Source organism: Taeniopygia guttata, chromosome 6, assembly GCF_048771995.1.
Source record: "Taeniopygia guttata chromosome 6, bTaeGut7.mat, whole genome shotgun sequence".
NCBI classification, from domain to species: domain Eukaryota; kingdom Metazoa; phylum Chordata; class Aves; order Passeriformes; family Estrildidae; genus Taeniopygia; species Taeniopygia guttata.
The window spans coordinates 31422706-31436841 of record NC_133031.1 but is presented as its reverse complement, the minus strand read 5'-3'; the positions used below and the strand labels follow the sequence as shown (position 1 = coordinate 31436841).

Here is a 14136-nt window from a genome sequence, read left to right as displayed (position 1 = left end):
ATTGCTCATGGCAAGAGATTAGAACTAGATGATCTTTAGGGTCCCTTCCAACCCAAACCATTCCATGATTCTACCACAGGGTGAGGTGGAACAGTCTTAAACCTCAGCCTGCCTCTGTGGGTGAAGTGTTTGTCTCCTTCCAAACCTTTAAAGGCACAGATAATATCCTGCAGTTAAATTATCTAAACCATGTTTTTCTATTCCTATTTCAGCCACGTACCAAAGGCAAAAGCAGGAGGGGTCTGATTCCACTCTCAGTAAACAGTAACTGGCACTACAGTGAAGACCTGCACCTCTCCCCAAACCTTTTTTAAACATAACTTAAGAATGGCTAAATTAAACACCAGTTACATGAACCACTGTGGGAACAAGCAAAAAACCCAAAAACCTAAGAGTACAGCAAAGCCAACAAATAGAAGAGAATATATTGGTGAACTTTGGATTGTCAAGGTAACTAGACAAGCTATAAATTCACTGGCAACATACTTGAATGTTTTAAGCAAATTGATGTCATTACAACTCCATGAGTAAGGCTTCTGGAATAGATCTGGTAATAGTGTCTGTTATTACAGCTGCCCCTTCTCAAACTCCACCAGCTCTTTACTGAATACTTGAGCTGAAATTTGCCTTATTAAACCCAGCTCCCTCAGGATTATTAAAATACCCCTTTCCCCCATTCTCATAAATGTTCCTATTGCCCTAACCAAAATTTTCCAGAAGAGGAGGGCAGGTGCCTGCCATTTAAATTGTCAGCCTGGCTGACTCAGCTGCTTCCTGAATCAGGACAGGGAACACACATTGCTAAAGAGGCCCTGGCATCCTCAGCCTTGAACCAGTCCCCGAGACGAGAACTGCCAGGAACAGGCACCTTGTAGTCCAGAGATACAAGTCAGGAAACAAGACCTGGACAAGCAGCAAAGCAGCATGTTTGAGGGACCTGGGAAGAGGAAACCTTCCCCTTTGTAATGTGGAACAGATTAACAACACAGCAGCCCAAGGCAGGTCTGTCTCCTGCCTTAGCTGGCCCTTGTGTTAAGTGACAGTGCATCAGTGGTGGAACCAGTTTAAGTTGTGGTGAATGACAACAGATGGAAGCATTCAGCTTCAAGGAAAACAGAAGTCTTAGTACAGCACAAGATGCTGTGCCTCACCCACTCAGCTTTTCATCTTGAAATGTAGGGAAATCCAGTGAGGCTTTCAGGCCCCTTTAATGTAGCTTAAAAAAAAATAAATCAGCCACTCCCATATGAAGAAATACTGAGATCAAAGCCTTTCTCAGCTGGAGCTGTGTCCCTGCTTCACCCCCAGGCCTGAAACACAGCCATGCTGGTTTTCCTTTTTGCCCACATGCTGGGGGTGGAGGAAGGAAGGATGAAGGCAGGGAGGGAGTCCTGCACTGCAGCTCCTTCCCTGTCAGACAGCAACCACCACGTGCTGCAGTGTCACTCAGGAAGGAGCTGCTGCCCAAGCTTTGGAGTCTGCTCCTATCCCACATCACTCCAAGGAATGACTTCACCTGACCAGAGATGCTCTGACTCAGACTCCAGCTGTCCAGGGAGGGGTGTAAGGCACTATGAGGCAGCTAGGAACTCCCTACACTGAGCTTTATGGCTTGTTTTTTATCTAGAAATGAAGCTGCTTCAACTGACATCTCACACCACACAATTAACAAACCCTCAGTAGCCATTTCAGGAGCAGTCATGGACTAAAGGCAGAAGCAGGCAGGATGTTTAAGATGGATTCTGTAACATGTCAAGTTTTTCCAGGTTGAACAGCATTACACTGCTCATCATTGAACATTCCCCCTTCACACATTTGCCTGCAGGGGAAATAGGGCAGGGCAGCTCCTACCAGGAACTAAAACCCCAGGGATGAAAGCAGTAAAGCAAGTAACCCAATTTACTCAGCAAAATCTCAACTGCAGGGACTGAGTGCTTACCCTGCTCCCCTTTCCAAGCCTCTGCCTTGCTCACTTTACCTTCCAATTTCTGCAAATGTAGTGGAGATGTTATGGTGTAGGAACCATTCACTATTTTATATTTCTCCAAGAACAGAAAGGCAGTAAGATGAAAAGGTATGAATAAAAATTCCATTTGAAATGGCCTTTGTCTCTAGGAAGAAGAAAGGATGTCATCTGACTGCAAAAGAGCAAATGCTCCCACAGTCTGCTTGTGTGCATCCTGGGCAAAGGGAAGCAAGAAATAAGTAGAAATGTTTTCCTGTCCTGACCTTGCAAATTTTTCTATTTTATTTTAAACATTTTTGAAAATAATCAGTGTCAAAAGTTAGTAAGAAAATGCAAGAACACTAAGACAATCCTTTGAACTCACAGAAGCTGAGGGAGGCCAATAAATCATGCTGAGTGCTGATGATAAAATCAGCAAGGACAGAGGTGTTTGAGCATTTCCAACCTAAAGCCCAAACCATAGCTCAGTCCCAGTATTGCAACATTAAGAGCTAAGGCCTGTGACTCCATGGTTACAACTATTGAAAAATAAATTTACATAAAGGGCAGATTGTTCAGGAATTTTTTAATAGGCATAAGCATGCTATGAGTCCAGTTCCTTAAGTGCAAAATCGTATTTCATCTGTGTTGCACAAACATCAGATCTAATACAACACTGAGATTTTCAACTGAAACATTTTCAGAACAGAAATCAAAACAGGCATTCAAAGTTTAGTTTGCAGTTGAGCTCCTCTGCTTTGTGTGGTGTCTCTAGATATGCCTTAAGGCAGTTTGTTAATAGGAAACAATGGGAATTTCTTCTCAGTTACACTGTGGCCTTAAGACAGCTGGCTGAAGCAGATTCAGATTTTCCTTGGTGAAAGAATTCAATTTCAGTGGACTTTAAAGTAGGTCCTGAATAGAATTTTCAGCATTTTTTGCAGTTCTTTTAATCCAACTGTTTTATAGGTCCCAAAACAGCAATACTAAAGAAGCAGCAATATTAAAAAAACATTAACAAAAACTATTAACGGGCAAATGGGGACAAAAGCTGTAAAGCACTTACAGGTAAACAAAGGCAGTTGCAGTATTTTTCTCAGAAGTTAAAATTACATGCTACTGTGTTCAGAATTTAAACTTCAGACTAAGTGTTTAAAGCAGAATTTTACACCCCTGAAAATAGGGGACTGTTCTGAAGCACTTTCATTTCCTGACTGTAACAATCACTCATTGTATACACTCATATATACATATGCCACATTCCTTAATCACATTCTAAAACAGATTTCCTTAAGGTATCATGCATAGCAGAAAGACCACTCTTTCTCCAACCAATATTGCTTGCACGTAGTTATTGATGAGCTCTACCAGTTTCAGAATAGCAAACATCCAATTATTTAACAATATAAATACTGGTTACTAAAGTTTTAATCATAAGTATAAAATCTCTATGTAAAACCACATGCTACAGGCTATCTGTACAAAGGTCAGGAAAAAGGTTATTTTTTCTTGTAACAAAGTGCTACTGCAGAATTGACTGATTTGTTGTAGACATTTCCGAACAAATACAGATTGACTGGCTCAGAGCATTTCCTTGCAGACTCTAAATTCTTCTCAGAAGATTGTAAAGCAGTTACTTTCAGGCTGCTCAGTAAAAAAAAAAACAAACAAAAAAACAAACCAAAAAAACCCCAAAAACCAACAAAAAAAATAAACAAACTTCAGTTATGGCCGTGCAACCAAACAAGTAGGCAAATTTTAATTTTCTCTAAACTCTTTCCCAGTTTTCACTATGACTGCAGAAGTTTCCATCTAGATTTTATTTACACAAGCACCATCAGACAGTACCTGTGTTACAGCTCCAGTCATTCAAGAAGCTGCTGCTCTCCCTGTGGCACCTGGCCATTTGAGCATTGCTGGTGGGTAAGGCTTTGACTCATCTGACTGTCTCTCACGTGGATCAGGAATGAATGGCCAGCTCTCTTCTGAACTGAGAGCCCCAACAACTCCTCAAATGACTCCAGCTGTAAGGCAGCACTTGTCCATGACCCCCCCAGGAAGCCCCACTCCAAGCACAGTATTCCTGTATCTTATCCCTCCACCAGAGGCACGGGACGGAGTGAAAGGGGGAACATTTCTAAGGCAAGAGTCCAAAAGAGGTGCTCAACTCACACCTGAGCTTCAAAATATCCCTTCCTTTTCATACTAAGGCTACCACATCAGATTTTCCCAGATATCCTTTATTCACACCTAGACACTTTCAAGTAGAAAGAGAGAACTTGTCCATTTTATTTGGGATTTCCAGGTATCAGGCAGTCCAGAGCAAGAGCAGCATCTGACAGGCTGACATCCCTGGAAACCCAAAAGGAGCACTCAAGAGCAGCTGCACGTTCAGGGTGTCCCTGTGCAGAGATCAGCACATCCCAGCTGTGCTGCAGCCACGTTCCAGACCCCAGGCAGAGCTGTCCAGCCTCTGGAATGTGCAGAGCAAACAGCCACTACACTGATGTCTGCCACAGCCTGGACACACTGGCCCGTGCTACTTGTATATCCACTCACTTTGTGGTGTGAAACACAGGAGCTAGAGGTACACAGTTAGAGTTGGGGGGAGATAATGACACCAGGAATGTTCCCAAATATGTCTCCATCTGTTCCCAGTCAAGCTCCAATATTCTGCATTACATCATGGTAACTAGGACATTGACTCATACCTTTAGTTATTCATGTAAAATACCAGGTATACCTATCTGGATGGCACAGACAGCTTTTTCAGAATTGGTCCATAACACGGCAGTGCATCAAAATCAGATTTTGAGCATTTGTTCAGCAGCTGCTAAATGAAAAAGGAAGTTTTCTGTGGCTGGTGGAAATCGCTTTTGCTTCAGGGCCTCAGCATTAAGGGTTGGTTTTTCATTGCCATCAGAAACTTCAGTAAGTGAGGCTAAAGTAGCCAAGATTTCTTTTGTCTTCAGAGAAATGTCCTTAAGGAACAGAAAAACAAGCAACCATGAATATAGTATTAGGTATTAAAAGGTCTTCACATACACTTACAATAAAAAACAATCAATACTGAACAAAAAAAGGACACAATGGTAAATAAATAGCTCATTTAAAATAAAGACCCCACTTGTAATAGTTCTTGTGCCATATTGGGTAAAGGAAGCACAACCACTCCTCTCCTGACCTTACTGAGCTCTGTGACTAAGTCACTCAATTATGAAATGTCTAATATTAAATGGGGGACAGAATGATAAAATGCCATCATCATAAAAATCAGGTTTTATAGCTAAGAAGCCATATTTAGCAGGACCTTTTTAAGGTATTGCCAATAATATGGACAAAGCATTGAGCAAAATCCATGCCTTGTGGAATAAAACTGGGAAAGCAGTCTTACAATCAATAGAATTTCTGAACTTTCTTCAGCAATGTAGTTAGCCAAGAGGTAATATAAACTAAGTTATCCTTAAAAACCTGCATGATGAATAGAAATACTGATTTGTAAAAAAGCAGAAGGTAGAAGAGACTGACTGATTCTCAGTGCCACTCTTCCTCCTACTCCCTCCTTCTGCCAAGATTTAGCAATAGTAGTTAATTAGATTTAAAAATAAAATATTAACCTTAATGACTTGGCTGTCTGATTTTTCTGGATCTTCTGCAGATTGAACAATTAGTTGTCCAATTTCCTTGTGAAGTTTTCCCATTGTCATTGCCTCTGTGTAAGAAAAAAGCAAAACATTACACATAAAAATCACCGTTTTTGTGATACCTAGAAATGCATGATTAATACACCAAACTGAGGAATCTTTTCATGACTGCCATTTGAAATCTGTTGGTAAAGGCAATAACCTTGTACCAACAGCCAGAACCCCTGAAGTGGCCCAAAGCAGTGATAAGGAGCAGCAAGATGATAAGCAACATACAAGGTTTTATTTCAAATAATCCCCAGGTATTTAGTGCCACATTTTTCTAAAAAAATCATGTAATATCTCTCCATTCGGCTGAAAGTCTCTTCCATGTCTAACATGGATGTTATGAAATCTCAACTGTGCATCTGTTGGAAAACAAAGCACATCTTTCCAAATTCCAACTTTAACCAGTCTTCCAGGGTAGCAATAAAACGAAGACAGAAACTTACATATTGACTTTTCAAAACCTGGATGGAAGAAGGATCAAGATTGCTTGATCTACAGCAAGGTTGAGCAATTACTGTCAACTCTGGAATAAACTACCTCTAAATCCAAAATATAAAGAGCAACCAACCTTTTACTACAGGTGAAACTGTAATCTCACTGTCTGCCAAATTCACATAGACATCATAGAGGTCTGATCTACTGCTCACTTCAGAGTCTGTAAATCCAGCGATGTAACCTAGAGCACGGAATTGAGCAAGATTAGGATCTTCAGAAATAAAATCAAAAATCAGTCCTAAAGTCTGTTCTAAGAGTATCTGACACAATACCCACTGGACCCAAGAGGCTGCTCTCTTGATATTACCAGTCATTCCACAAGTGTTCAGCAGATGCTTCATTTCCAAGCAGCTTAAAAATCAACTTTTAAAACTGCTTTGAGCATGGATTAACTGCTAACACTACAGCAATATCACTAAGTTACCAATCTGAATTTTTAACCTCTCTTCCTCCCTTCCTACTAAAATTACTCATTTGTAACTTTCTCATTACAAAAAATCTCCACTCTGGAGCTTCTTGTCACGAAGTCAGTATTAGACTGGAACAGAGGAATAAACCCAGCAGATTTGCTTCTTTATAGCATGTCAGATGAGCAAACCTGGAGGGTTTTCTCCATGGAAGATGCTTAGTGAGAAATGTTGAAGATGAGTAGTCTTCTTGCTCATACATAAAGAAGCCTCTTAATGGCCACATGATGTGTCACAGCAACCTTTGCATAAAGCAAGGGCCTGCTCCTGGATTATGCATTAAGCACTATGCACACACAGCACTGTGCCACACAGACCAAACTCCTACAGGTAAAGTTTACCTGTGATAAGGAGCCTCAGACTTCACTGACATCAAAACAGAAGTCTGTGACTTCAGAGTTAGGAATTCAAAAAAACTCATTCCATTACTAGTGATGTGTAGAAGCTGGGAAAAAAAGTGTAGCTTATCTAAGTGAGCTGGTTAGGAAGCCTTTCAACAACAGGAAGACTTTCAATCCCTAGAATCAAAGCACCAAAAAAGTCTCAAGGCTGCTTTGCATCTGTGATTAGGGATAGACTGATGTGGATCCACCCAAAGCCACCAGATTAATTATCTTCCCACATACTTGTTTAGTTGATTTACTTTTTCCAAGGAAAATTATGTTTAACTTTGATCAACAGCATTAATAGCAAAATAACCTTTTTATCCCTCCAAAGTTCCTTGGTGCAAAACTTTGCAGCAACAGAAGCTGAAATTGAATTTTCCTGGTATTTTTGATGAATAAATTATCACTACCTGTGCAGGCTTTTAAGGCTTCCAGTTCCTCCTCATGTAGATGCACATATGAATGAAGAATTGACCAGTCTTGTCGATGCCACACTAAAGCAGGCAAAGTCCTAGGGAGATTAGGGTGCAACTTGAGACACAGTAGATTTTTACTAACACTAACTAAAGCTTCACAGTAAAAACTGCATGCTATGAAAAAGAACAATAATGACTAGGCACCATTTAGGGTGGGTATATATATATATATTTATTTATATATGAATTGTAGAAATTTCTCCTATCAGTGCAAGCAGAGTTTATTGCTCATTCTTCCATTAAATTTGTCTGAGTTGAGCAATGTACAGCTAAACCTTAAGAGGAATTTAGCAGAATTTCTATAAACAGGTTTAGGATGGATTTTTTTTTCCCCTTAAAATACAGGCTTTTTTCTCAATGAAGGTTCAAAATTTGTTTGACTTCAGGGGGTGGGTGGGAAGGAAGGAATTGATAAAGTACCTGGTAAATTCCTGGATAGCTTCTATTCTAGGATGGTACACTACAATTCTCTTCTTTAACATCAGTGCAGTATATAAAATAACTGTTTCCATTCCAAACTGAGACACTATATCTAGAAAAAAGAGGGAATAATTTTATAGAAGATATATATGCTGATAGTATCATTTTTTGAAGAAGCCTAATAATAACAGCACAGGTAACAGTATCAGCACAGTTTACTTGAAGCATACATGAAAACAAGATTGTGTTTTAGGCTGTAAGAAGGAAATCAGAATAATCTCTGGCAGAAATTAACCTTTGATGGAGCCAGCTAGGTAAGCCTTCCGAGCATCAAAGTCCTTGCTGAGGAAGGATCCATTTTCTTCACTTTGGCAGATGCCCTTTGTGAGGACTGCAATGTAACTCTCCATCATTTTAACTGGACTTCCATGCTTCAGGTAGATTCTGTGTGAAAAGGAGAAAGTCTGGTATTTTAACTGTAATCAGTGCACCTTTATATATATATGAAAAATAAAAAATTAAAAATAGCAATATTGTTGGCATTAATTTCTATTCTGGACACCTGGCTGAGGTTTTAAATACTAAACTAGAAGTCTTCCAACATGCACACAAACACATCTGTCTTTTAGAATTTAAAATAACCCTGTATTTTTATTTCAGCTTTCTATTTTACGAATGAACCAACATGGACTAAGATAGAAACACACCCCAAAGGTGTAGGTAGGTGTCCAGACAAAGGATTCTTTGTAGACTTGGAAGGTGTTTGCTTAATGAAAAAGCAACTACCACAGTAACTCCAGTTATTACATGCAGACTATGACTAGGTAGCTTTTAATTTTTTATCCAAGTATCTTTTGCCATTCTTCTGTACTCTTTACTAAATGATGAAAGAAAAATATAAACAAGTCCTTGATACTCAATGAAACCCCAAAATGACACAGAGGAAGCACACCCTGAGAGAACACATGCACTGTCAGCTGTCTTCCAGGAAGCAGAGAGACACTGTAACCTCTTTTGCAGGTTAAGATATTTCAGGAATAGCACTGAAGTTGTCAACTACACATTTTCCGTGGTAGCTATAGCACAAAACTACATCACATTTGAAACTCAATTATTATCATGCTTAGAAGAATCCATTCTGGATTTGAAAGGAAGTATTAGCTGGTAAGTCAGCAGAAATGTGATCCACAGCAATTCTAACTATTTAATGTATCACCAAAAAAGAACACATCTCAGTTTTTCAGTACCCTGCAGAACTGCCAAGTCTGAAAACATTTTCAAGTCTGCATTATATATAGTAAGTCCCAGGAGCACAATAACCTCACAATTGCATCCAATTAGCTGCAAAATCCCAGGGAATCCTCTTGGTTTCAAGAACTGGGACTGAACTAATTTGGAAACTGAAGGAAAAGCAAAATAAGAAGCAGAGAGAATGAGAATGGGGAAATGAAGAGAAGTGAGTAAACAGGATAAGGAAATGAGAAGATGTTTTTTGGTTGGAAGAGGGCTCTCACTTCCGTATAGGAAAAGCAAAACCATTTCTGGATGCTGTGCTAAGCTCAGAGGAGCTGCAAGCAGCATTTACAAAGATGTTGTGGAGGGACAAAAGTCATTCACCATACACATGATGATCTTTAAGTTTCCCAAATATTTACACTTTTTAAAAACATATTTTCAGAGAAAATGAGTGTGAGGGTGGTGGTGGTGTGTATCTGGAGAAGACACAGATTAAAACCCAATGAACATCTGACATTCACCCAACACTTTCTGTATATGACAAGCTCAAATCAAGGATTTTTATCACTTGATTTCCTTTGTAGGACTGAGTTTCCAGCAATTTGTTTGAACAAATACAACACAATGAATTAAACCTTTTGCTTTGGCAAGATCTAAGTATGCACATGGCAGAACCTCAGGCCAGCTTTTATACAGACCTGCAGAGGATCCTGGTGAAGGCTGCATACTTCTCTGGGTTGAAGTCTTTGGCTGTCAGGACAATGGAGAAGTGGGTCACCTGCACATGACACAGACACAGGAACACACAGAGCTCAGTTTATGACCCCACACAGTCTTGGTCACTTCACTGTCAGGGCTCCAACCTCCCAGCTGCAGGAATGGCCTGGACAGAGGACTTCTGATGTGACTATCTTTTGCTTAACCTACACACAAGAGTTGCTTTCCTCTTATCTCATGAGGTTATTAAAAAACAAAAAGGCATTTTCCTTCCCCATAGCAGGGAGGAAACTTCCAGCTTTTGTTGCCAAAGGAGGCTGTGAAGGCAGACAGCATCAACATATTTAGAAAGAGACTGGAAAAAATACACAGATAGCAGGCCCACAAACAGAACTACTCTAACTTCCTCAAAAAAATGATTGTGGGCTGCGACAGTACAAGACTGAAAGTCTGCAGACAATGACCAGGCTCACATGTCCTCCTGAAACAGCATCTCCCACTGCACCTACTGAAGACAGCCCTGTGACATTTAATTTTGTTTTACTTCATAGGAAATATAAACTTGGAGTGAGGAAAGGCAAGCAACACTCTGTTTTGGGCATACAAAATTACCACATTATCTTTATACTTAACAACATAGCATGAAAAGTTGAACAGACTTAACCAGCACTTTAATGATTTCCATAACAGGGAAAAGACAGAAGATACAACTATATTTGCTGTCTTCCAGTAATCAACACAGTTGGAAAATAAAGTACCTACATAACTCAAACCTTCGGGGAAAAAAGGCAGCAGGTTCTATAGGAACAAGATTCTGGACACTATGAAACAAACTTCACAGAGAGAAAAAAAAATGCTGAACTTGAAATGCATATTGACTAAAAACAGCAGCATAAAATAGCATTTGTACGTTAACACAAAGAATTGAGTAATGAATATCTCAATCATTCTGCAATTCCATGTCTTGGTGACAAATGAAATGCAGACTGGCTGGGCACCTGGACAGAGCTGCATCTGTGAGCACACAACACCTTGAATCCCTTTTCCTTTCTCTCCATGGGAAAACACTGCTTAACCCACAGAGGAAGCTCTGCAGAAGCCCTCCCTGCATTCTACTGAAAAACCCCGCCAAGCCATACCTTTTTCAAGGCTGGAGAATCTTGAACTTCTACCGTTGTGATGTAGAACCAAGACCTTTTGTACTGGCCAAACACAAACGTGTGGAGCAGTTTGTTTTCATCTGTAAGGCAGCACTTTCGCAGCAACAGTGTCCTCAGTTCCGCTGTTACGGACGGATAACACCAAACCCACAAAGCATCTCCGTTGGTGTCTTTTTCTATGGTGGAAAGATGTTCACTGTGAGAATGCCAAACAGCAGCAAGGAAGTAAATTGATGGGTTAATCAGGTTTGTTTCCTGGAATCAGATTAAAATTCCACCTTACCCTGACCCTAGACATCCAGTTCTGCCACTATGGTTCAAGCCTTGGTTTTATTTTTTAAAGATTAATAAATCTCCATTCTTGACCCGCTTCACGAGGTCAAAGAACCACCAAGTTTAAATGCACATTCAAAATGAGCACGGTGTGGAGGAACAAGCACCCGGAACAGTTCATTTATGATTTTCCCTATTTCTGATTTCGCAACACAAACCTCGGAAGCCGCGAATTTCAGACACTTCGGCCGAGTTGCGCACGGCTCAGCTCTGCAACAGGCAGAGCCGACACCCCCGGGGCCCACGGCCTCAGCGCGGCGAGGCCCGGTACCGGTACCGGCACCGGCACCGCCCCGTCCCGGCTCCCCCGGCCCTCACCGATCAGCCCCACGGCCCGCAGCAGCTGCGCCTCCGGCTCTGCCATCTTCGCTCCGCCGCCTTCCGCCCGCCCGGCCCGGCCCCGCTCCGCCCTCACGGCCCCGCTCCGCCCTCACGGCCCGGCCCGGCCCGGCCCGGCCCCGCTCCGCCCTCACGGCCCCGGCCTCGCTCCGCCCTCACGGCCCGGCCCCGCTCCGCCCTCACCGCCCGGCCCGGCCCGGCCCCGCTCCGCCCTCACGGCCCGGCCCGGCCTGGCCCGGCCCCGCTCCGCCCTCACGGTCCGGCCCGGCCCCGCTCCGCCCGCCCCCCCGCCATTTACTGAGCGCTCCCGCTGCCTGCGGCCTCCTTCTCTGCAACCCGCCCGCCCGTTCTCCAGCGGGAACCGTGGGGAAAATGGGACTGGGAAAAATGTGTCTTTTTTGTTGTCTGCGTCACAGAATCCCAGGATAGTCAGGTTGGAAGGGACCGTGGAGCTCAGCCGGTGCTGAAGCAGGTCCCCAGAGCACGGCACCCGGCTTCTGGACATCTCCAGTCAGTGCGACTCCAAACCTTCCGTGGGCAGGGTCCCGGTGTGTGATCGCTGCACAATACAGAAGTTCTTCCTCGTATACAGGTGGAATTCCGTGTGTTTCTGCCTGTTGCCTCTTGTGCTGTTGCTGGACACCACGGAGCAGTCTCGTCCATCTGGCAGCTCCCTTCAGAGTGACAGACATGGATGAGATCCGTGTCTCCTCTCCAGGCTGAACAGGCCCAGCTCCCTCAGCCTTTCCCCAAAAGTGAAGAGCTCCGGTGCCATCATCATCTCCGCAGCCCTCATAGTTCATGTGAAATGTTACATAAAAAGGCGGGTGGTCCTGCCGGCAACCACCCCCTGAAGTCACGGCCAGGAGCTGGACTCTGAGTAACCCAAAACACAGACATCCCTGTGTTTCTACACAGTATGGATAAAGGCTGGCTTGTCCCCAAGTGGGGACTGAGTGGTGTGAGGAACAGTAATGGAAGCAGAACAACTATTCCTGAGCAACTCCATGGTTCAGCAAGTTCATTGAAAATGCAAGGATCTCATTTGCAAGTTTGGATGAATAGTGGCACCTCAGCATCGGATTCCATAATCTTAAGGGTCTTTTCCAACCTAAATGATTCTAGGAACACCATGGCACTGATTAGAAGAAACTTCTGAAGTAACTGGGATAACCAGAGGACCATCAGAAGCTGCTAAAAACACGTGAAATTCTGGGAGAAGCCAGGCCTGTCCCAACATGGCTAGGGAACACACTAAAGGGCAGCTTGCCATATAATCCTCATGAAGCCCTCAAATACACACATTACTCAACTACCACGTAAGAAGTGACAAGACAGATGATACAAAATTGTCATGATCCCAGCCTGGAGGGCTTTTAGAGATCCAAAAACATGGAGTGGCTGCCCAATAGCAAATCCAGCAATAAATACCAGGCAGGACACCTGCAGTCCTCTTGAGAGCACAGCTGCCCCCATTGGAAGGCTGTAAGGACAGTCACTGGCTCTGGTGACATGGGCACAGCTGCCACCCCGACCTCAGGCAGCCAGTCACCTGACACACTTTTTAATTAATTTTATGAACGCAAGAAAAGCACTTATTCAGCGCTATAAATACCTTAGGGATGACTCTACTTCATGCAGACCATACTACAATACTGGTCTGTCATGGTTTAGGAACAGAATTCCCCAATTTAGTGTTCCCACTAAACACCCCAGACCATGCACCACTTGATCACGTCCCCCTCACCTCCCTCTGTGATAGGATGGAGAATTTAAAGTACAAAAAGGTAAAGACCACGGGTTGGGCAAAGAACAATTTACTAGAAGCAGCAGTGGAATAAGAAATCGAACAATAAGAACAATGAAAACAAGAAGAGTGTGCGAGACTTGCGAACGACTCATACGGGGCCCGGCACCACTCGGCAAACCCCCTGTGCCCTCGGCATCGTTTAAGGCTCGTTCGGACAAAGAGCTTTGTGGGGCTGGCCCCGCGCTCCCCTCCGGCCCCGATCTCCCCAGGCCCCCATCTCACCATCCCTTCAGGCTCCTGGTCCCAATGCCCCTCCTCCCGCGATTCGCCCACGATCCCCTCCCGTTCCCGATCCCAGTGCCCCGTGGATCCGGTCCCGGTCCCAGTGCCCCGTGGATCCGGCCCCAGTCCCGCTCCCCCCCCGGTCCCGATCCCAATGCCCCGTGGATCCGGTCCCGGTCCCGGTCCCAGTGCCCCGTGGATCCGGTCCCGGTCCCGCTCCCCTCCCGGTCCCGGTCCCAGTGCCCCGTGGATCCGGTCCCGGTCCCGGTCCCAGTGCCCCGTGGTTCCGGTCCCGGTCCCAATGCCCCGTGGATCCGGTCCCGGTCCCGTTCCCGATCCCAGTGCCCCGTGGATCCGGTCCCGATCCCAATGCCCCGTGGTTCCGGTCCCGGTTCCGGTCCCAGTGCCCCGTGGATCCGGCCCCGGTCCCGCTCCCCT

General features: G+C 43.8%; 1 protein-coding gene across 2 annotated transcripts; it reads right to left on the bottom strand.

The window, feature by feature from the left end:
• Window positions 1-2514: 2514 nt before the first annotated feature.
• Window positions 2515-11795, bottom strand: DENND10 (DENN domain containing 10). 2 transcript variants are annotated; one of them, XM_030276528.4, is made up of 9 exons: window positions 11646-11795; window positions 10974-11170; window positions 9816-9895; window positions 8177-8325; window positions 7882-7993; window positions 7396-7496; window positions 6206-6313; window positions 5563-5657; window positions 2515-4926 (listed from the first exon to the last, which is right to left on the bottom strand). In XM_030276528.4, exons 1-9 carry the CDS (start codon window positions 11689-11691, stop codon window positions 4750-4752), a joined length of 1065 nt encoding a protein of 354 aa, XP_030132388.4. In that variant the 5' UTR covers window positions 11692-11795; the 3' UTR covers window positions 2515-4749. The 2 variants fall into 2 exon arrangements, with proteins under 2 accessions (XP_030132388.4, XP_072787402.1); XM_072931301.1 differs by having other exon boundaries at window positions 10974-11190; window positions 11646-11724.
• Window positions 11796-14136: the final 2341 nt, after the last annotated feature.

Excerpts from the sequence above, each read along its gene's own strand:
- DENND10 (XM_030276528.4), bottom strand. The coding sequence starts at position 11,691 with ATGGCAGAGCCGGAGGCGCAGCTGCTGCGGGCCGTGGGGCTGATCG. Across the intron at positions 7,497-7,881 it reads GCTATCCAGGAATTTACCAG|GACTTTGCCTGCTTTAGTGT; the intron begins GTACTTTATCAA and ends TAATCTCCCTAG. Across the intron at positions 4,927-5,562 it reads CAGACAGCCAAGTCATTAAG|GACATTTCTCTGAAGACAAA; the intron begins GTTAATATTTTA and ends CTGTTCCTTAAG.